General features: G+C 39.3%; 1 protein-coding gene and 1 pseudogene across 1 annotated transcript in view; both read right to left on the bottom strand.

Annotated features, from left to right (window-relative positions):
• Nucleotides 1-24152, bottom strand: part of LOC149053057 (uncharacterized) — a 252015-nt gene that overhangs the window by 71135 nt on the left and 156728 nt on the right. Inside the window, exons 3-4 of the mRNA XM_089213041.1 lie at nucleotides 806-1021; nucleotides 86-685 (exon numbers count right to left, since the gene is read on the bottom strand). Of these exons, the coding sequence (XP_089069167.1) occupies nucleotides 86-685; nucleotides 806-1021 (816 nt within the window). The remainder of the gene's footprint in view (nucleotides 1-85; nucleotides 686-805; nucleotides 1022-24152) is intronic.
• LOC149053061 (uncharacterized) lies at nucleotides 9509-10032 on the bottom strand (annotated as a pseudogene).

The following is a 24152-nucleotide window of genomic DNA, read 5'->3' on the forward strand; positions in this document are numbered from 1 at the left end:
TCCTTCTCCAGCTTTGTCTCCCACTACTTTTGCAATTTGAAGATGACGCTCGTGGTAACTGATAGCTTTATGAAAATCGCTTAACATCTGATAGGCATTGCCAAGATTTCCATAAGCCCGTCCTTCTCCAGCTTTGTCTCCCACTTCTTTTGCAATTTGTAGATGACGCACGTGGTATCTGATAGCCTTATGAAAATCGCCTGAGCAATAATAGTCATTGCCAAGAATTCCAAGCGCCCTTCCTTCTCCAGCCTTGTCTCCCACTTCTATTGCAATTTGTAGATGACGCTCGTGGTAACTAAAAGCCTTATGAAAATCGCTTAACATCTGATAGGCACTGCCAAGATTTCCATATGCCCTTCCTTCTCCAGCCCTGTCTCCCACTTCTTTTGCAATTTGTAGATGACGCTCATGGTTCTCGATTGCCTTGTGAAAATCACCTAAGCTATTATAGACATGACCAAGATTTCTAAGACTCTGTCCCTCTCCAGCTCTATTTCCTACTTCTCTTGCAATTTGTAGATTATGCATAAGGTACTCGATAGCCTTATGAAAGTCTCCTAATCTATGATAGACATTGCCAAGATTTCCAAGTGCCATTCCTTCTCCAGATTTGTCTCCCACTTCTTTTGCAATTTGTAGATGACGCTGGTGGTATCTGATAGCCTTATGAAAATCGCCTAAGCTATAATAGTCATTGCCAAGAATTCCAAGTGCCCTTCCTTCTCCAGCTTTGTCTCCCACTACTTTTGCAATTTGTAGATGACGCTCGTGGTAAATGATAGCCATATGAAAATTGCCTAACATCTGATAGGCACTGCCAAGATTTCCATAAGCCTGTCCTTCTCCAGCTTTGTCTCCCACTTCTTTTGCAATTTGTAGATGACGCTCGTGGTTACTGATAGCCTTATGAAAATCGCCTAGGCTATGATAGGCGTTGCCAAGATTTCCATAGGCCCCTCCTTCTCCAGCCTTGTCTCCCACTTTTCTTGCAATTTCTAGGTGATGCTTATGGTACTCACTTGTCTTATAATGACGTCCATGGTTCTTGTTTGGCTTATGATAATCGCCTAAATTCTCATAGGAAATGCCAAGTTTTCCATAAGCCCGCCCTTCTCTAGCTTTGCCTCCCAATTCTCTTGCAGTGTGTGGATGACATTCATAGCACTCGGTTGCCTTATGAAAATTGTCTAAGCCTTTAAAGTCATTGCCAAGATTTCCATAAGCCTGTTCTTGTCCAGCTTTATCCCCCCCTTTTTTTGCAGTTTGCAGATAGCACTCATGGTACTCAATGGCCTCATGAAAATGGCTTGAATTCTGATGGACAATGCCAAGATTTCTATAAGTCTCTCCCATTCCAGCTTTGTCGTTGGGTTTCAACTTTTGTGTATTTTGCAAATTGTCGCCTACCCTCCAATATGAAAAAGGAAAAAATGGCGTTCGTGAGAAGAAAAGAGAAATAATCTCGCAAAAAGTTCTTTTCTTCATAGAGATTCTCATTTGCATTTAGCCTTTCACTTTTTTTTTTATTCAAAATACACGTACAATCAAATGTAAATTATGTTTTTATTTAACAAATGGCTAAATTGATTAGAAACTAACGATATGTGTATGTAGCTCAGTGAATTGCACTAAGTTTGACCTTGGATGAATTTTATTGCAAATGCTCTTCCGGTCCTTGCCCACAGTTTATTCCTAAACTATGGAAAAAAAGAAATAATCATTTCGGGATATCCTTCTCTCCAATTTGTTTGAGGCTGGTTTTCACTAGCGACGGAGTCGAAGTGGTAAGAGCACTTCTGTTCTTGTGAAAACTGAATATCGGAGTCGACCCCGACTCCCACTCCGACGTAAATGAAAACCAGCCTTTGGGTGATGCCTTATTATCGGCCGTTCAGCTTTCTACATAGGATATTGATATTGAAGTGAAAACAATTTATTAAAATGGCCCGTCGCAGTTTGAGGATCAGTGATAACAATGTTTTGTTCCCCCTCCTTCTACATTCCAATAAGCACAATAGCCTAAACAAGCACATCCTAACACAGGTCTCAGCAGACCAGAAGGCCATAACTTACTTTAAATCATGAGGGCAGAAATAGCAGGCAGCCAAGCGATCGTGGACGCGCAAGAATTGGATCTATTCAGTTTCCCGGGCCTCCTTAGAATACTGCATGAACCTTAACGCAACTTCTGAACTGGGGGGAATAGGTTCATACATCTTATACCCCAGTCATATCAGCAAAACATGGTCAGTTAAACTTTACTTTATCTTACTCATTGCAAACATATATACATAAAAAATCAAATAAATGAACTCAAATTTAATTTGAGTAAAAATATGAGTATTTTTAATAAAAATAAGTTTCACACTCCCCTGTTTGTAGGTTTATAAAAAGAGCTTTGTGCATTATAAAAGGCTTAAATCATTCCTTTAAATGTGTAACATGAATTCATGCTTTTAGTGTCCGTTGACAATTTGTTTCAAGCGAGAATAGACCTATAAAAAACTGAAAGAAATATTTTTTAAAAGTTTTGACCGATTCACCTGGCGGTTAGCTCCCTTTGTTTTTCAAATGACAGATTTTAATTTCGCAAACAGCAGATTTCCATTTCGAAAACTACAGATTTTGGGTTCATTTCACAACCGTTAAATGATATCATAAAAACAACTGAGGCAAGGCTGCATGCGGACGCCAAACGAGAGCTCTGTAATGTTAGAAAGTGGTTCGTTCCACCAATCAAACATTTTGGTAATGGAAATTTGCCCTCACTTATTTTTAACGTCTCCTCCGACAGTTTTTTGCGTCCTTGGAAGAAGAGGCTAGTTGGATCTGCTTTATTGCTGCAGCTTTCTTGTGTAAATCGAACAGTTCTGCTTTTGTTCTCTATGCCGCCATCACTTGGCTGAATGTATCTCTTCTGCAAATTAATTTTTTACTCTCCCACACTGAATTTCGAGAAATGTTCTTTCATTTTTACCACCACGGCACTAAATTTATGGCAAGCCAAACATGACAAAAGAGGGTTGAGTTCAAAACCCCCTATAAGTTTCAGTGATAGATATGCGAGATTGGGAAATCACTACGAGAATGAAGCTTCAACTTCAAGGTTAACACAAAACCCCAAACAGAATATGCTGCACACCCCCATATTCGCTTAACTGGTGCACCAGCTCATGCTAAAACCTTTACTATAACCATAAATCCTACAGAGAGTGTACCTCTTTACACTGAAACAAGCCTTAGTGCTACAGAAGCTCATACTGCGAACTCAAGTGTCACCACAAATACCAATTATGAACGGCCTCTAGAAATAGCAGATGACAGGCCAGTATTTATTCCCAACAGCAAGTATTTAGTCCCAGCAACCAACAATTACTAGTATCAATAATGTCAAAGGATAGGAAGATCACTAAACTGTTTCCACAGCCGCCACCCATTGAAAGCTAAGTCAACTGCCTGCAGCTCAAGGCGTTTCACAGGATTACACCATGGATGATGACCTACTATGTGGAAAGAAAGTCACAATACATCGAGTTGCTATTCAGAAAGAAGTGATGAAGATCTTTAAAGATGAAAGTATCTTGAACTGCCATCTCCACATCACTGTCATAGCCACTGCTGGAAGAGAAGAGGAGGAAGAAGGCAAGAAGGTTCTTCTAGATGTTTTAGCATGCCTTTGGCAAAATTGCTTCACATCACTGATAATTGGAAATAATGAAAAAGTCCCATTTATTGGGCTTGTCATGCAGAAACTACAGTGGGAAGCCATTGCCTAGGTTCTGCTATATGGTTACCAATGGGCAAATTACTTCCCAATAAATTTGTTACATCTTTTTGTGGCCCTGTATCTTTATGGGGATGAAGTTATCACTTCAGAGACGTTGATATGAAGATTTAGCCAATTTGTAACTACAGAAGATAGAGAAGCATTGGACAAGTGCCTTGGTGATGATTTTAAACCTAATGATGAAGATATCTTGGATGTCTTTCTCACATTATTCAAATTTTTTAACCCTTTGCACCCTAACATCAGCATACATTTTTCCGTACTGTTCTCTATGCATATCCTTTAGTTCTGACGAAGAGAATTTGTTTAACAATCAAGAGCCTCTTTAGTTCGTGATCATTTCCTTTGTTCTCATGATCTTAATGTTTGTTTTAGGGGTGATACTGATAGGAGAAAATAGTTACTAATCACTCATAGTGGTTAAAGGGTTAAAACACCAAGCAAGAACAACATTCAAGCCATAATCATCGAACTTGTCCATCAGGAACTTGTCCAGTAGCCAAGATTTGTGATCAACTGGTAGAGTCCAATTCTGAAGGTATTATGCTCTTGGGAAAACTTTCAGTCCTTCGAGACTAAAGCAAGTCGCCAAGAAAATTAACAAGTTATTCAGAGCTGAACAAGCAAATGAAGTAGAACTTACATCCTTTGAACAACTGAAGCGGTTTATAAAATCACTGAATTGCAAATCTTTATCCATGTTTCTCGGGATCTGCATTGCACTGTAGTGATATGATCACTGTACACAACATTGATGTACACGTTGCTATCCTTGAAGGTCGCATTGACGTCCTATTGACAGAACATGTAGAGGATTGCTAGAACTTCCATCTACATATGAATCTTACCCAGAACTGGTTGAGGAGTTTACTATTGTGGCGAAAGAGGAGCAAGCCTGTTTTGTAACATTGTTCAGTATAGAAGATGTGAACAATTTCAAATGAACACTCAGAATGCTTTGAAAGGAACTCTTTTAAATGAACTCTTTGAACACTTTGAAATTTGCTTCTTAGTTTTTAAAATTTTTATGTTATGCATAACATTTTCACATTACTGGTATAATGATTTTTTTTAACACAGAATACAAGTTACTGTTGATGGCATTTCCTGAACTTTCCAAAAAAAATAGAATTAGGTCACAAATTTGTATCTATTCAATGTCATTACAGTTGTCACTAGCAGTTAGTTTGGTTACAAGTTAGAAAGCCTTTCGACAGGGATGTAAAATATGCAAGTTTCAAGACTACAAACTTTAAATTAAAATTTTATCGGCTGATCTCTAATATCTCTAACATCAATAAATCATAAGTTTACTTTAAGTAGTAAGTGTAAGTGGTCATTACATAACAAGATATTAAATTGTCAGCCCCTTGGAATGGGACAATTTGGGGTAGGTGACATGTTGCTTTTGCTACCATTACGTGCCTTCTAAGAGATCAATGCCTGAATTTTGAATTGCACTAAAAACTACATTGATTTTAGTGGACTACTTACACCACTAAATAAATGCATCTGCAAATGTGAAAATGGTTCGATAATAAATCAGTGAAAATAACAGCATTCCATCAAGATTTAAGCCATCAAAATTCGGGAAACATACTTGAAGTTATCAATAAGGGGTCAACTATACCAGTGACAGCCGTTTAAAAATGTCATTACTTTCATTTTCAACCTCCAGGAAAATCGTGAAGGATGGCAGTTCTTCATTCTCATACAGTGATTTCCATTTCTGATGCAGTGATGATGTAGGCTATTTTCAAATTGTTTTAGCGAGATAGTCTGGTAACTAATTATCAGCACCAAGCTGAGGCTGACGGGCGCTTATTTTGAAAGCAAGATCGGAGTGACTGCAAGTCGAATATGAAGTTTTGTGCCATTTCTGTGTGCAAAAATAACTCTAAAAAAGGCAGGACCTCAACTTTTCCGAGTTTCCAGGCCAACAGACCAAGAAAAAAAGGAAGTGCCTTCTTTCGTCGCACTGATAAGGAGTTCACGTCCATCAAGAACTTTCATATATGCTCGGAACACTTTGAGACTAAACAAGTCATGAAGACACTTTCTGGAACTAACTTTCTGGTTCCAACAATATTTAATCAGCATACAGTCCGTAGAAGTCCAATTCAACGCGAAAAAAGGTCGAATTAGCGGAGAAAACGAAACGGTAACGCAGACAGCAAAGAAGTACTTCCCGCCCAAATTTTCCGTGTTTCTACTGAACTTCCACTGAAAGATCACGGCCACGTCCTTAAGGATAACAAAGTTTGTAGAGAAGAAGCTTTAAAAGAAAAGGACTATGAACTGGAAATAGCAGAATTCAGTCGGTTTATCTGTCCCATTATCAGTTAAATCGTGGTAGTTCAGATCCTCCACATGCCTATCACTAAACAAGCGAAAACCCTCAAGGCTGTTATACGACCGTAAGCAGTCTTCATCGTAATCATCTTTTCCAACCAGATAATGGTAACTATCGGGAAACCTGAAGTCTGGAATACCGGTGAAGTCATGAGTCCAAAACTTCAGCGAAAATGGATAGGGAAGTAGTTTTTCTTCTGGGAATGTAATCAACTCGTCGCGTTGCACTGTTTCCTTAGCAAAAAAATACAAAAATTTCCCAGCCAACCCCCTCCAAAGAGGAACGTACCTTAATTATTTTAGACCGATGAGAGCGACTTCGCACCGAGCCTCGTCTTTGCGCTGTAATTTCGGTATCAGGTCACAGAGCCGCGAGAACTCGGATTTACTCACTCCGGCCGATTACTATTACGGATAAGTACCAAGTCTTTCAATACCTTTCTATATTCTAGTGGTAACAGAGAAAGTTTATGTCACAAAATAAACTTCGTTTAGACAGGGCTTAACCTATTGGAAATCAGAAAAATTGGCTTAAGCAGCTCCTTTGAAGAAACTGAATATTTTAAACTGTGTTTGACAAAACAGCTTTGAAACATGTTTAAGCTTTGTTCCGAATGTGGTATAATCCTGTCACTGGCTAATGGTGCATCACTTTAAGCAAAATGAGGTGAAAGTAGGTAATGTAGTGTTAACAACTGGGTTGAAAACGTAAATTAGCCACCGTAAAGGGTAAAAAAGCTGACGTTTCGAGCGTTAGCCCTTCGTCAGAGCGATCGACGAAGGGCTAACGCTCGAAACGTCAGCTTTTTTACCCTTTACGGTGGCTAATTTACGTTTTCAACCCAGTTGTTAACACTACATTACCTGCTATACTCTCCCACCGACGCAGCACCACAGTTTCTTTAGAAACTTACCCCTTTATTCATGAGGTGAAAGTATCTACCTAAAGATGGCAGACTAGCCCTCAGTTTATTCAGGTGAGACTTTAACTAACAGCTCTGAAAGCCACGCAATATTTGCAGCATGATTAAGGTTCTTGTTTCTCCATCTTCATGTCGTTGTACTAATTTTACTTTCAAACAAAATTTAGGTCATGATCAATATTTATAGTAAACTCGCAAATATGTAGTAGCTCTACTCTAAGCATGAAAGATTTCATTGTAGAATTGTGCTAATGTTCATATTCAGTGTTTTCAAACCTGGAGAGCTGTCTTGTTCACGATCTCGATCTGCCTTGCCTCTAGGAACTTCCATACCTAAAAAAGAACACAAAAGAAAATATTACTTATCATCCCCAAGCGCTTCAGTGATCAGTTCATTTTCCTAATTTATCAAGTTAAACAAGCCACAATGCAAAGGAAAAAATCGAAGGTTTCTTTGCAAACCTTAATCACAATTGACCATCTTATGTTCAATTTAAAGAATTAAGTTGCGGCTCAATTTAAGTAGAGGCGATTCCGTGGGATGTCTTAACTACTGAGGGTAGCATTGAAAGGAATTGTGCAATTACAATCGACCATGATGAGTCAGTTAGATCAGCCGAAGACACCGCTGTAGAAAATTTTAGAGTTGAAGAAATCGTGACTGTTTTTGTATTTGAAAATAGCGAAGAGCCGCAGCTCAAAAACCTTTCTCTGAAACAAACTGCAACTCCCCCTCCTGATCTCCTCACGTTTCTCAGCATCTGTTTCATCCCTCCTAAAAGCAACAGCTCGGTAAAAACAATTTCCATCTCTGCTGACAAAGACTTTTCTCTTTTGAGCCGTGATTTGTTTATCAAAAACGTCAATTAGTACGAAAACAGGCCGTATACACTTTAATACAACTGAAAGACTGTACTAAGTTATTTCCCAGCGATTTGTAGTTAAGTTTGTGGTAAGAAAGAAATCGATTAAAACACCACAGCATGGCAGATAAATTCAACTGTCTCCTTTATCTAATCAAAGAATCATGGCCAACTGGTGCATGATGAAACATGGTTGTTAACTTGTAGTTAAAGGTCTTACTGCAATGCAAGGTTGCTCTTATTTCAAAAACCAAGGTTCCGGAAAATCACGAAGAGATCCACAATTATGGTAATCATCCAACTCCGCACAATAATTAACCTATATACAGCCGACGAAAACAGCAATAAATAGTAACCTGCGTTTATCGAATTTACGTTTGCAGAATTCGTTAAATTTAGCCGCGGGAATCCAAATCTTTCCTCGCCTGCACAAGCCAAATTCCACCATTCTCCAATCCTATGTCACTTATCGCCTCTTAGTTGCTCAATATATATTTGCATAGTAACGCAATGATCTTTGTTCATACGGTTTTTTCCAGCTTGTATCTGACAAGTTTTCTGCCTCGGAACTAAAATACCTCCGAACCTACTTAATATGACCTCTAGATTTTTTGACTGAGTGAAATTATAGATATGCGGAAATGATTTTTATAGGTTTTCCTATGTCCGAAAATTATTTTCGTCTACTTCTGATCAATCTAGTCGCCAATGTTTACATAAGATGAAAATCGATCAGATTTTACGTATTCCTATTGGCTAGCTTTGCATTTGGTCCATGAAACGAAAAAGAAACCCAGCTGGGTTTTCACCATGGTTTGCCATAGGTATCTCACAGAAAAAGGGAAAATTCTTAGCTGCGAGCGACCGGGGGCAGAGGGTATTTCCACCTTCAAAGGTCGAAAAAATCGATTTTTGCTTTATTTGACTAAACTGAATTCAAACATTCAAAAAAATGTTTCGATAGAAAAATTTTGAAATCTTTAAAAGCAACTGATTTATTTAGAAAAACGTATTTTCAAATGAAAGATAATAAATCAGGAAGGTGTCATAATCTCGGACCTGGGCGAATCCTCTGGGGAAGTGTCGCGGCAACCGCTCACGTTGAGGCTCGATTTTCATTTACACGTAATTCCATATTTTGTTTACATCGCCCACTTTAAAAATTCACTCGTAGAAGTTCTTTGCTTATGGAAAAATCTTTGCTCACGGAAAAATCAAGAGCGGAAAAAAGTCCTTGGTAAAAAGAAAAAAAAAAAACAGGCCCAAAGAAGAAAGAAAGAGTACCATTCTGTAAAGAAAAGAAAGATTTTCTTTGTAAAAGAGACTTGTAATGACGAAGCTCCACGCACACAAAGAATCGCCGTCCAACCAAACTTTGCTATACAAAATTCTCATTAATTCATAGTACATTATCAACCGAAGCCGATTTTTTGTAAAAATATTCCTGGCGATGACATTGATAAACACCAAAACAAAACATATTGGTTCAATGTTCATCATCGATAAATTCTATGTCGTCACGACAACTATCCTTTTTCGTTCAGGGGAACTACATAGATCTGCATCGGATGTTTATCAGTTCAAGCCCAAAAGGACACAAAGTCATTCATCCATGATGGAGGGCGCCTAACACGAATTAGCCGTGAAGGAACGGGACTTGCCGAGGATTCAGGAGGTGGGGTAGGTTGTTTAATTAAATTAAGTCGCTTTTGAGTGTCCTCCAGTGGGTATGTCATCTCCCTCGTCTTCTCCGTGGGCTTCAGTGGCTTCAGTGGATGGGCTGACTTTTTCATGTGGCTCGAATTGCACAGTTTGGTGTTTCCCTCCTGATCTTTTTTGAGGATTACATTGCCTTTCTTTTCTACCACTTTGTATGATACTTGGTTCAAAGTTGGGAGACAGTTTGTTGTCACGGGTCTTGTTGAGCAGGATGTGATCTCCCTCGCCAATATCACTGCGCTGACCGCTTTCTGTCTTCATACTCTTTCTGCCGAAGTTTCCCCAGCACGTCTCTCTCGCGAAGAAGCTGTTGCCAATGGGCCTCGGTGATTCTTTCACTTGGAAAGGTTACTCTTGGAAGTTTGTCATTGAGGCGTCGACCCATCAGCAGTTCAGCTGGGGATAACCCAGACACTGTGTGATGTGTGGTTTGACACTGGAAGGAAATTTCGTAATGCCCTTTTCCAGTCTTTACCTTTCAAAGTAGCGATTCTTTTTATCTTCAGTAGAGTCTCGTTGCAGCACTCGACTTCACCATTACTCTGCGGCCAGTGGGGGATTCCTTTCCGGTGAACTATTTCTAAGAAATCTAAAAAGCCTTCAAGCTATGTGGAGGCAAATATCGGGTCATTCTCACAGCGGACACTTTAAGGTATGCCATGTGTTTGAAAAATACCCTCCATAGCTCTTGCGACGTGTGATGCATATGTCTTCTTCAACAAGATGGCTTCGGGCCAGCGTGAGTAGTTGTCTACTACTACGAGCAGATGGTTTCCGCTGGGAATCCCCAATAGGTCGACAGCGATGTCAACCTATAGAACTTTGGGTAATGTTGTGTACTTGATGGGTTCGATCGTACTTCTAGGGCCGACTAGCTGGCAAGGATGACAGGCTTTTACTAATGTATAACCTGCTTATCCATGCTGGGCCACCATGCCTTTTCTCTGAGGCGGACCTTTGTGCTTGTCATACCTTGGTGACCCTTATGTGCGAGTGTATGTTTCCAGAGGCTTCTGGCATTATGATACGGTTACCTTTGTTAGCAACTTCTTAATATGTTCAAAAGCTTATTCTTCCTTAGTACCCCACTTCCTAGACTTGCCAATGCACGTTAGGTCCCACATGTAGGCGAAAAATCGATGGGAAAATCGTAGCGTTGCTTTCTCCTGTCTTTTCTCCTGTCCACGTGCAGACCGTGGATGACGGGAAACTCTGTCCCCTTCATTTGAAAGGAAACATCAATAGCCCCATAAAATTCATTAACTGCGTCATGTTTCCAGAAGATAAGACTGGGAAATGTTTTTTCCACTTTCCATCATCAAGAAATTCCACGCAGAAATAGTACCTTTGTAGCGTGACTGCGTGACCTTTCTTGAGCAGTAGAAATTGGTTATCTTTTTTTTTCAAGAAAGCACTTCTAGAAAGTTCTTTAAACTTTCTGTTATTTTATTGGCCTACTTTTCGGCTGCAAATATTGTCTGCATCTGCTATTATTTTCGCTGAATGTCATGGCCTTTTCTGCTTGTACGTGCGAGCCAGCTGGTGTACAGCACTCTTTCGAGTTTCTTTGCATGGTGTAAGGCTTAGGTGTGTAGGTCTGGCTAAAAAACATCTGCACGCTGCAAAAGGGCAAGGAACACGGGTTCCTGTGTTTTCTCTTTTTTCTTTATTTGTATTTTTATTCTCTCTCTTGCATTATCACACATGTATGATTTTTTAATTCCCTCAGCGCGTTCCCTCAGATTTGGAAGTAGGCTATCAAAAGTCAGTATTGACCAGAAATGAAACCTTTTCTATCACTATTTGTTTCAAAGATCCCCTGTTATTTATAACTTTATTTCTCAAGAGAATATTTTTATTTGGTATTTATTTCCATTAGAAAATGAAACTAGGTCCAAATAAATTTTTTTGTTTCGTGACTCCCAAAAACTGTGTTTGCGGCAACATCAGTTGAGAAGTCAAAAGCAATTACGCCCGAGAAATTCGCTTTCAGCTTTCTGGCCACACAAGGCGAATCCATTTGTTCAGCGTTCTAAGACCTCTGTAAATAGAGACGTTACCTGGACGAGGATGTAAGATGTTGAGGCGTCAAATATTTACTCTAAATCTGTGACCCTCAAACGGATCATGTACTCGTACATGCAACATCCGAAAAATGTCACGCATGCACAACACCGTAAGTGCACCAGGAGAATTCTTTCCACTGGCTTCAATAGTAAAGAGACAAATTACTACTTGTATATGGGTAAGCTTATTTACCCTAGTTGTGAAACTCCTTGATGAAGTCTGCTATTGTCATACGAAACGCGTGGGAGATAAATACAAGATTTTTATTTTTTCAGTTCGTGCAGCGATGCTCATTGGGGACCTTTAGCTAAGCAATACGGCGACGGCAACGAGGACGTGGCAAAAAAAAAAAAGATTTAATGAGCAGAACAATAGTTAAGCTCGTGCATTTAAAAACTTTGTACATTTCTTAGCCGTCCTCTGCAAAATAATAGCGTGAAATCATCAAGATTTGTGTGGTCCGAGAGAGGAAACCCCGACGGCAAATTATTTAAATTTCCATTTGGAACTCAACGCCGCTCCCACTGCACATCAGGACATTCGCGAAATTCCTACGATAAATATGTATTAATTTTTCATTAGACGTCTTCTTTGGCGTTGCCGTCCTAACTGCCAAACGTCCCTTCTAGTTTGTTCCGTCAAAAACGCTTTTAATGTGAAGTCACGTCGACCTCAACAGAAAAATTAAGCTCACCTTGTCATAATCAATGGTTTGATACCGTAAGTACCAATTAAGGTACATCATTGCGCTTTGATCACAGTAATGAAAAATGATGTGCGTTTCCTTAGCTCGCCACATCTATTCTTTGGAAAATTATTTTACTGGGGGGCGATGTCGCTTAGCTTGGCGCGTCTTGACTCAGGCCGAAGAAAATCATCGAGGTGAGCCTCATGAAATTCTTGTCAAATGTTTCAAAAACTTTGTATACCCTTGGTTTGCACGCAGAAAAAAAAGACAAATTCCGAACGGTATTTCAAAATATTTTATTCATCAGTCAATTTATGAACTGTGTTATAACAGCCCGAGGAAAAAGCAAAATTGAAACAACCGGCGTATCGGTCAAATAAATTCCAATTTATTCAACTAGGAGTTTGTAAGTTCCTTTTTCCCAGGAAATTTAAGAGGGGGTCAATGTTTTGTGACAGCCGAAGATAGACATCCCTAAAACATCATAAAACTTTTAGAGTTTACACCTCCGGTAATAATTTTCTTACTCGCAACTGCACAACAGACATTTTTAATCCTATGTATCGTACGTGTATCAGCTGTATGATGTCTTCATAGTGATGCCATACAAGTACTCGAGCGGTTAAAAAGCCCTCAATTCAAACTAAAAGGATACTGAGGAGGATACTGACATTCTCGCGCTTGCCAGGCACGGCAACAGCTCATACCCATAAATTCGTGGGTGTACAGCATAACAAAACATTGGGGAGACGTCAATGTATCTCAAACATGCGTTTCGTCCGAGAAGAAGCTTATTCTAGCTCGTATTGATTTAATTACGAAGGCCACGATCTCAAGATATACCTCCAATATCGTGCACAACTTGATGTGAGATTAAGACCTACGTGTTCATAAGTGTCAGTATCCTCCTAATAAAAATCGGAGACGTAAAGTTGAGGGAGAGGTAAATCTGAAGAAGGCAGAAGAAATAAAAGCTGGTGGCGAGTCTTCCAGGTGGCAAGGTGACTGTAAACCTAATAGAACGTGTACTGTAACTGCTATCTTAGAGTCAGCAATGAATAAGGAAGAAGGACAACAAGAGCGCTTATCTGAACATCAGTTTTTCTAACTGGTGATTTGTGACCGAGATGAACTTTGTATCATATGATCGCGAGGGAAACGCAGATACTGCAGAGGCGCTAACATAAATAGAGGCGGGCGATCCTCCCTCTAACTTTAGAACTGCGACAAGTTTATAGCGTAGACCAACTGGCACAGTTTGGAGCACCTTAGGGTCTCATTAGGCTCTTCACATAGGAAACCATCAGCAAACTAATCGTACAAGCAGGTGGTTATCAGCCATGTTCTCTGAACGCGGGTCATCACGAGAACTATACCCAGTCCGTTACAGACAGAACAAGAAAGCGAGATATTCTTGCTAAGAAGAAGGATGTACTAAGACTTTTCAGTCATTCACTTCCTTCTAAAAGCACCATAACAAAGGAAAACACAAAACCGTTGCCATTCTGTGAGGGGTGGCTACGTTGGAGGTTGGATCTCAGGCAAAATTCTGACGAGCAGTCCCTAACTAGGCAGGTGGACTTTGGATGGGCTCTTTGGAAAACACAAAAGGCAGCCGCCTTTTCTCAGAAAGCACAGAATTATCTCCTAGACGTGTGCTAGACAAGGGAGGAAACTAGTAAGGCAACCGCCTCTAATATGGCTTCCCAAATATCGAGTTTAAGAGACGACACCGGCCAGAAATGTTGTCTAAGACTGACTGGTTGATAGAGCAGCAAATCGCTCGATACTTCGGCCGGTTATCTGCCGTAACAAAAATTGATTTATAGACGAGGTCCCCCTCTGTAAGTATGAACGAGGACGAAGAGGCCGATGCCGATGATCTAGCATCAGAAGTCGATACTGACCTAACAAGGCAGAAGATAGGGAGGGACCCTGCAAAATTTAGACGAAGACTGCAGCAGAGTGTACAGCTGCTATTAAGCTAAAGAAAATAAATACCTTTGCATTTCACTTTTCTTTTGCATTTATTGTCTTTGCTCACGAAAACAACTGACTATGTCTTGAGATTTTTTCGTCGAGGGAAATATGCAGAAAGCTTACTGGTCAAAATATTTCTGGCTCATTCTTAACGGGTAACTGACGGCTAACAGGTCACTTTTTTTTCGGAATACCGTCTAAATGCCTCAGGCAACACATTAAAACAGACACAAGGTGCTTCGTACGCCTCTTTGTGCCTTTTTTCGCCGGGAAAACTGTCCTAAATTTAGCTTTGTGAGTCGTTGGCCGTAAACGCTTCGATTTTGATCATTTGACCTTACAAGTCACAAGTGTGTACAATAAGCAAAGTAAATATGGCGGATAGCACTTTGAGTTAAAGCGGTTCTATTTCGGGGTCTGATTATTCGGATTCTGAGGCCTCGATGGAAGGTAAACAAAATGAAAGGGTTTACGAATCTGTTGGCGAAATCAGGCCCTGGCAATTTGAACCGCCTCAGTCAAGAAAGCGAGAATGGTGAGTGTATTTACAATTGTAAATAAAGCATCTGAAAATCAGTTGCTTATTAAATATAGGAGCGATCAAGTAAAGAAAACCAAACGTGCAGACTCTCGAATACCACAGGAGTGAAGTGTTTTTATGCTACACGCACGCACCTTCCGAAGCTAAGGTTTCACTGACTGAAAGTATAAACATACACGCTTGTGGAGGTGAATTTGATGGATTATACAAGTTCAGACGCGATTGAATCGGTTTTAAGTTTTCCTGTGTTGAATTTGGCGAACGATTGAAGATTTCTCGGCTTTTATTTTAAAACACGATGCAGCAAAAATAGCATTCGCACATGTAGACTTGTAAATAAAGTAAAGTAGCCTAAAGTTTGAGTTATTTGTCACGTTTGTGACAGTTACAGAGCTGATAACTGTTCCATTTGGTGAAACCAACCATACAAGTTGTGCTCTCTATTTCTTCTATTCAACATCGTGGAAAAAATTGCTTCTTTACATTTTTTTTTTTTTTTTATTACAAGGTGTCAGCGTGGAAACTACCAATCAATGTGGAGGGAGGAGGAAGAAAACATCTTTTAGTAAGAAGTAGATGTGGTCGAAAATAAAAATTTGGAGGATGTTGCAGTAGAACAGTTGTAGGCAGAAGCCAGATGTATTGTCCAGCATTCAAGGTTTGAGGAAACTGGTGAAGGCTGACTCCGTCTGCATTTGTTTTGTTACAAAACATCACTACACAACGCTTCCCTGGTTTCCGTTTTCCTTGTTTTACACCCTACTGTTTTCCGTCCATATTGTAAATGTCAACGCGGCTAAGAGTAGTACATTTTTGGATATATATATATATATATATATATATATATATATATATATATATATATATATATATACATACATACATATATACATACATACATACATACATACATACATACATACATATATATATATATATATATATATATATATATATATATATATACATACATACATATAACTAATTGCAGACAGTACTGTTTCTCAGCTGACATTGGTGCATTTTTGCACCTTTGCACCTTTCGGAAAGGATTGATTTCATCATGTTTCCTGTTGCAAATGAGAAACAACGCCTGAGTGTGGCGCTCATAACGAGGCGTTTCTTGTAATATCCGTTTACAGCATGTTTCTGATATTATTCACTACCATTGGAAGTTAATTAAACTTAGGGACACGAATGTGCTATATATGCTGCTCAATGTTAGTTGTAATCATTCCTGGAGAACTCTCAGCTAGAGAAGAAACGCATCGAGAGAAATAAACAAAAAGTTTCAACAGTTGGAAGTCTTCCTTTGTGTTACTCACTAATCTCCGTTAAAAAAAATAAAAAAGGATAAATGTTGTACATTTCCGGAACGTAAAAGAAGAGTTTTGTTCACGAAACCAGATGACGACCTCCCGTAATACGCGACAACACTTTGCGTTTATTGAAGTCACGCTTACTCAAGAACCGACGGGCTTGAGGTCACAGTGATATATATACACCGGACAAAATCTAAAGTCAAATACTTTTTGGCTTGGACTAAATAACATTTTTTTTAAGTATAGGGCTCGATAATGGTCAAGAGGAAAAAAATATGGGAACATTTATTTTTTTTTACAGCTGTTTGGAATGGCGCACAGATTACCTGTGGCTCCAAATACAGACATGCGATCCGACGCGTTGCGATTATTCAACCTTCAGTATTTTATTTCTCACTTCGTATTTCATAGTCTCTAAATGGTGGCTCATAGCAGAATGGAACAAATCTTGTTTTTTTTTCCGCTCGTAAATTTCGGCATCAGCTGAACAGCCAGGAAGTTACTTTCAGGTCTTGATGTTACGCTCTTCACTTCCTTACACACGTATGACGTATCACCTCACGTGACCTGAATCGGACCGTTTTCAAAATGGCCGTCGATTAAGCATCAAAAAAAGTTTGTAGAAAATTTGATTTTGCATAATGTATTGTTAATTTGCTCATTTAGGATTCTTTAACCTAAGAGGAATGTATTGGGACAAAAGAAAAGGAGAAAAATGTAGGGTCAGTTACCCTTTATTGAATTTTACTAGTCACGCAATCAAACGCCGGTGTCACAGCGGATTTGGACCCACCGCGGACTTAGACCCCCCTTCGCAGATTTGGACCCCCTACCAAACGTTCCTTTTAAGCATCGTTTGTATCATACTTGTGTTTCGTTGAAATTGTAACTACGTCACAGTCAATTAATGAACTTAATTACTTTCCTAATTGTGATACACTTCAAGCAAGACAACCATTTGGTAACTATTCTGTTTTGTTATACTTATATTTTACTGTAATTATTTTTCTGATACGCTTACTATGTGTAACTTATAGACTTCGAACAACGCTAACGAAGAATAAACAGCAGTTTGAAACTCATGGTTTTGGATGCGTATCACAACAAAACAACTTGGTCCCTAATTCTATTTGGAAGCTTTTTGCCGATGTTCTTTTCCATCACAAAACAACATTCCTCAGTAAAGGTAAAGAAAAACAGCCATTTCGTTCCAATTCTGCCGCATGCATTATAGCGAGTCATACAGTATACGCAATAATTAAATGCGAACAAACTACTGCATTCGAACTCTTAAAATTGTTCCCGTAAATCTTTGCTTCTTTTGATGCGAATCAACATCAATACGAAACATCATAACATTTGTGGAGACTGTTGCATCCCGTCACAAAAATAACTTCGTCTGATTTTTAAATAACATTAAACAGTTTCTGAACAAGAACGAAGTAATCAACACCGAAAAACGAAGTAATCAACACCGAATTGTTGATAGCGGCGCTGTGTCCCTATCAATAAGCGATCATTCGCTAATTTATTGTGTGCTAAAAGCTGGTGTCCCAAAGGCCACATCGAGGACAATAGAATATCGGTCATTCAAAGGATTTGACGAAAGTGCCTTCATCCAGAACTTAAAAAATGTTCCGTGGCACATTGTTAACGATGAGAGCAATGTCAACGACGCAGTCTTGACTTGGAACAAATTATTTACCGAAGTTGTGGATTCTCATGCACCACTTAAAAAGCGTCGAGTAAAGGGCACGACTGCTCCTTGGATGAATAATAAAATCGCTGAAGCGATGCGCGATCGCAATTATCATCTTCGGAAAGCACAGAAATCAAACTCTACATACCACTGGGGAATGTATAGAAAGCTGCAAAATTTTGTGAATCGCGAAATTAAGTCCTCGAAGTCAAATTACTATTGCAACCTAATTGAAGAAAGTAAAGGTGATTCCAGTATGGTTTGGAAAACAGTGAATGAAGCTTCCTCACGTAAATCCATTGCTACAGCCCTGAATGATTACTTTGCTTCTGTTGGAAGATTGTTGGCAGAAAAATTCTCTCAATCTTTTAATTATGTAAATCCTGCGAAACTCAATGTTGCTGAACCAGCGATGGTTACTTTTGAGTTAAGAACCGTAAGCCATTCCTTTGTTTTACAACAGATTTGTGCCCCTAAGCGCAATAAGGCCATCGGGTTAGACAGAATCAGTGCCCGTTTACTGACTGAAATGTGCTTCTCGAACCATAACTCCATCATTTACGAAATTGTTAAATCTGTCAATTGCAACCAACGAGTTTCCTAATATCTGGAAATGCGCTAAAGTCACAGCACTTTTCAAAGCCGGGAACCGTACTAGCCCGTCTGATTATCGCCCTATTTCTATTTTGCCAGCTCTTAGTAAAATCCTAGAGAGGGCTGTGCATTATCAATTTTATCAATTTTATCAATACCTTAACCAACATAACCTACTCGATGAAAAGAAATTCGGATTTCGGCCTAAACATTCAACAGTTAACGCTGTGTCTAGTTTCTCCGATGAAATTTTATTTAATATGGAAAGGGGTAAACTGTGTGGAACCGTATTCTTGGACCTATCTAAGGCCTTTGATACGGTCGACCACACAATTTTGCTGCGAAAGTTGTCATCTTTTGGGGTGACTTCTGACAAGGCTCAATGGTTTGAGTCATATCTTAATGGACAAATGCAATGTACATCTTGCGGTCCGGAATTGTCTGATTTGTTACCTGTTACGCATGGAGTGCATCAGGGCAGCATATTGAGCCCTTTGTTATTTCTTATTTATATAAATGATTTGCCCACTGTCATCAAGCATTCGGTGGTAGCCCTATATGCTGATGACGCAGTGCTTTATTGCTATGACTCAAACCCGGCTGATCTGGAGTGCGCTCTAAATGCCGACTTACATCCTATTGCTAGCCGGTTAAATGATAACAAACTTACTCTTAATGTTGATAAGACCAAAGCTATCCTTATTGGTAGTGATTCCAAGTTTCGCAAGTTAAACAGTCTCTCGGTTTTTTTTCTTGGTAATCAACTCGATAGTGTTAGAAGCTTTAAGTATTTAGGAGTTGTATTATCCTCCAACTTTACGTGGACCGAACATGTGGAACATGTGATATCTAAAGTGAACCAGATACTAGGTCTTTTGCGAAGAATCAAGCATTTGTTGCAGTATGACGCACGCCTTCTTTATTACCAAAGCCTTGTCCTTCCCATCCTTGATTATGCTGATATGGTATGGGGTGATAAGGATAACGCTGTCTTAATGGACAATCTGCGGGTGTTGCAAAATAAGGCGGCAAAACTTGTTCTAGATAAACCATTGTACTCTTCTGCAACCGATGCTCTCAATCAGCTCGGTGGGTTGAATTTAAAACAGCGCAGGCACTTCCATCGCTGCTTGTATGTTTATAAATGCGTGAATGGAATTACATCTCACAAATTGGAATTATCTAGAAACAGCGATGTACATAGATACAACACTCATTGCAAAGATCATCTTAGACTTCCATCAGTTAAACGGAACTGGGGTAAACAATCAATTTTTCGCCTACACGCATCTCTCTAAACGTGAAATTCTACATTCCTAGAAAAAACTCTTGAAATTTTTTCACACTTTTTAGCTTTCTTGATCAATCATCCTGAATAAAGAGCTAAAAAATGTAGATTTATTCGGTGAAATGACCGCCTAGAGCCAGAACTGCGTGACAGGTGTAGTTGAGAGAAGCTTTTCACAGTCGCAGATTTTAAAATGCATTCGAGAGAAAATTACGGTAGTGCCCAAAGATTTTTTTGATGATTTTCAGATATGAAATGATGGATTATAAATGGAAATTAATATTAGTGTTGTAGCTTTCTGGCAAGGGAAGATATTTGACCTCAAAGTTGTCAAGTATTTGGATGAATCGAAAAGTCTAAAAACACAGTCGTTTATTTGCCTCTGTTAATTGACAAGCCGTGAATCAAATTGACTGATACTTGCGTCGAACAGAATAATTGGTTAAATACCATGGCAGTGAGAGCTTCATACATTTTACCTATTTTGAAGTGATTTCCTTGGTGAAAACCAAGAAAAACCGTGGGGGTGGTCTATCTCCTCCCGGAAAAAAACCAAAACAGAAACCAGTTTGTCTTTTTGAGTTTTGGGGTAGATCCTTTATACTGGCAAAATTTCATTGAAATCGGTGAGATGGTATGTAGCACGACTGTCTGGTGCTCTCGTGGACACACTCTCTCTTAAGCTTTGTTTTGAATGGGGTATAACCTTGTTCCTGGCTAATGATACATCTCTTTAAACAAAATGAGGTGAAAATATCCACCAAAAGATGGCAGACTAGCCCGCGGTTTTTTTCCGGTTAGGCTCTAACTAACAGCTCTGAAAACCACGCAATATTTTCAGCACGATTAAGCTTCTTGGTTCTCCATCCTTGTGTCGTTGTATTAATTTTACTTTCAAACAAAATTTAAGGTCATGACTAATATTTACAGTAAACTTGCAAATATGTGTAGCTCTACTTTAAGCATGAAATATTTTATTGTAGAATAGTGCTAATGTTCATATTTAGTGTTTTCAGACCTGGAGAGCTGTCTTGTTCACGATCTTGATCTGTTCTACGTTGAGGAACTTCCAAAGCTAAAAAAAGAACACAAAGGAAAATATTATTTGTCTTCCCTGAGCGCTTCAGCAATCAGTTCATTTTCCAAACTTATCGGTTGAAGTTCAAGTTAAACAAGCCACAATACAAAAGAAAAAAATCGGTGGTTTCTTTGCATACATGACGACTTCAACACGGACAAAGTGTGTAATTCTGCGAACCCCACACCAGTGGGGTTCGTGCATATGTATGAGCACTGTTACCTAGTAACGCGTGACGTATTTTACGTCACGTTCCACTGGGAGTCTTAGACGGAAGCTGTGTAGTGAAACCTGTTTGGATGCGGTCTGAGAAACTAGGATAGAACGAGAAATTCGAAGTGAACTACGTCTGGTGTTTTGACTGTAATTTGGAGAGCTTTGTTTGCTAAGTGGATAAAGATAAAGCTGATGTAGTTGAGAAAATGGTTTTGATCTTTGAAATTCATAAAGATTTCGTCCATGAAAGATTATGCAAATTTACGCCTGAAATTGAAGCGAACCGTAATTTGAGCTTTTTGTTTAATAAGTTTGAGTGATATTTAAAAGAAAAAGTCGGTCTTCTTTAAGTGAAGACATTGTTCACTGAAGGGAAAGGTTTCTTCGCTTTCTTTTCCGATCAGGCAATGTTCGATCCCTGATCTCTCGTGGATCACAGACGCGGCGATTGCACTCCGCATTCCAGCCGTCAAAAGAAACGATCACGTAATCATCGTCTACTTCTTCAACGGTGCACGCACACTAAACTCCTTCATCGACTGCTTCAGCTTTGAAGCCTACAGTTTGTGGAAGCGCCATCACGTTTTCAGTCAATCGTGCGTTTAGCTCATGCGATCAAAACAGGTTTGCGATCGATAAAGCCGGTCAACTTATTTTGATGAATCTGCAATCGGTCGCTAGGAAACTTAGTGGTGTCTGTTGTCCCAGGGTAATTGTAGCGCCTCGTTGCGCATGTGCCGATTAAAACCGGAATTCTTAATGAATTACACACTTTGTCCTTGATGTCTCCTATAAGCTTCATTCCGTGATAATTTATGTCTTGCATGACAATCTTAAGTTCAAATTAGAGAATTTAACTGCGGCTCAATTTGAATAGACGTTTGGTATATAAAGGGAAAATTCCTAGATGAAGGCGACCGGGGTCAGAGGTAATTTATCTTCTCTTGAAAATGAAACTAATGACTTGGATTTCACATAATCAATATTCCAGAGACAGAAAGAGGGATGCCCTCTCGATTGTGGTGTTTTGGGAGTTTTACCCGGCGTCCTTTGGTTGTATTTACCCATTGCTATAACCGTAAACATGGTGAAATATTTCTAACACCGAGTTAGTGTGTAAACTTCAATACTAGTCAATGTGACTGTATAAACGGTCAAATCAAATTACGAACTTCTACACAATGTGAAACACACTTAGCTGCGTTAGACATGATTAACAGCCGATAAGAGAGATCGAGATTAAAGCGGTAGATTTATAAAGACAAACAACCTTCGGAAACATTACAACCACTCGATCAGTATTACACAGCTTACTTCCTTAAGTTCACGACGCTCTTAGTTTATTCTGAAAATGGTTCACATGCAAGCATAGCGAGCTCCCGAGCCCCCGAGCCCGCGAGCCCCTGAGCCAAATTTTCCGCGAGTGCATCTCTTTCCAAATGTTGTGACAATAGTTTAAGGGTTCTGAAGTTTTCATCAACATTTCCGGGGAAACGAAAGTTGACGACCTCGCGCTCGAATGTTTATCCAGCATCTTCAACCCTACGTTATCTTCTATTAACCTTGATCTTGCTTCGCTATTGGTATTTATTAAAATCACATACGACTGTATACACGATGATAGTTATACTGAACCAGGTTGTTCGGGGCATCTCCGCAATCGAGGGTACTGCAAACAACGACTGTCATCAAAATATCTTCTAACTCGCTGCACCTAGTCTTACCTGGAACACAGAGGTAAGGATTCAACCAATCTGTGACTCAAATCTCTTGGGAATTTCATCCACAGTTAGAGTTCCTTTCCTTCGGCAGAGGTGTAAAACTAAATGATTTTAGGTAACTGTACAGCACTTTTACAAACAGGAAATTCGACGAGACGAGAGGCAGGAGACGAATGACGTTCGATTCATCGCTTCGTTTGTTTCCTAGAATTTAAATATGTAATCGTGAAATTCGCACAATTAAAATAATCACTTGACGATGACAATGGAAATCAAATTTCCTAACTGTCACGGGATTACTTGATGAGGTCTTTGCCTTACTTTACGGTTACATTCCTCTGACCCCTATTTTTATTCAGTGGGTAAATTTACTTCCTCGTGTTTATCTTGGTTACATCGTTGTCATTTTCATGAATGTCCGAAGATAAGTTAAACCGACAAATTTTTCAAAAATAAGAAACCTGCTCGAGACTCTGAGTCAGTGGATTGGAGACGAGCGAAGAAGTTAAAGTTCCTGATCCCACTGCAGCTTTTTCGCTCATTTTCATCAGCCCTGCCCCCTCCCCACCCATCAAAAACAAATGGCGCATTTCTGGTAATTCCACCCTTTTCTTGTTTTTAAGTTCTACGCTGAATGCGTGACTGCACCCACAGGTAGCCCAAGCTCGCAAAGTTAACCTTTGAAACTATGCAAATATGATAATAATTTTGGCCGACGAACGAAATATGAGGATTTGTCTGAGAATAAACTGTTGCTTACTTAGCCCAGAAATTTGAAATACTTTTCAACAAATAACTTTACTTGCCTCTATATTGTTTGTTCGTTTGAATTTTGTAAGTTTTTTGAAGCTGATTTCCGGCCGCATAGGTAGCTTTCAGTTCCCTCTCTTGCCTCTCTCAATAGCGAGCTAATCAGCCGCAAACCAGCCTTGAAAATTCGAAAAAAAGCTGTGCTATCTTTGTTTTCGATCAAAACGAAATCAAACTTTCAAGTTGAGAATGTGACTATTCCAATCCTTTAAATTCCACAATACAAATATATCGAAACCTACCGATTATAAGCTCAGCGACTATACAACTTTGTGCGAGGTTTAGGAAGAGCTTATAAACGGAGGGGCCTATGAAAACAACAGAAAAAACGAAAGCAGCTGGGCGCTGATCAAAATACGTTTTGCATTTATTGGTTTTTAATTAAGCTTCAAAACGTCAAACGAAAAAACTAACAACACGAACAAAGCTGCAAGATAACAGAGCTGAAGTTCAGACTTCCCCCTTAAAGTTCATCTTTGCTGTCCTAGTATTAAATATTTT

The sequence above is a fragment of the Pocillopora damicornis genome, chromosome 1, assembly GCF_964200805.1.
Source record: "Pocillopora damicornis chromosome 1, jaPocDami1.2, whole genome shotgun sequence".
Classification (NCBI taxonomy): Eukaryota; Metazoa; Cnidaria; class Anthozoa; order Scleractinia; family Pocilloporidae; genus Pocillopora; species Pocillopora damicornis.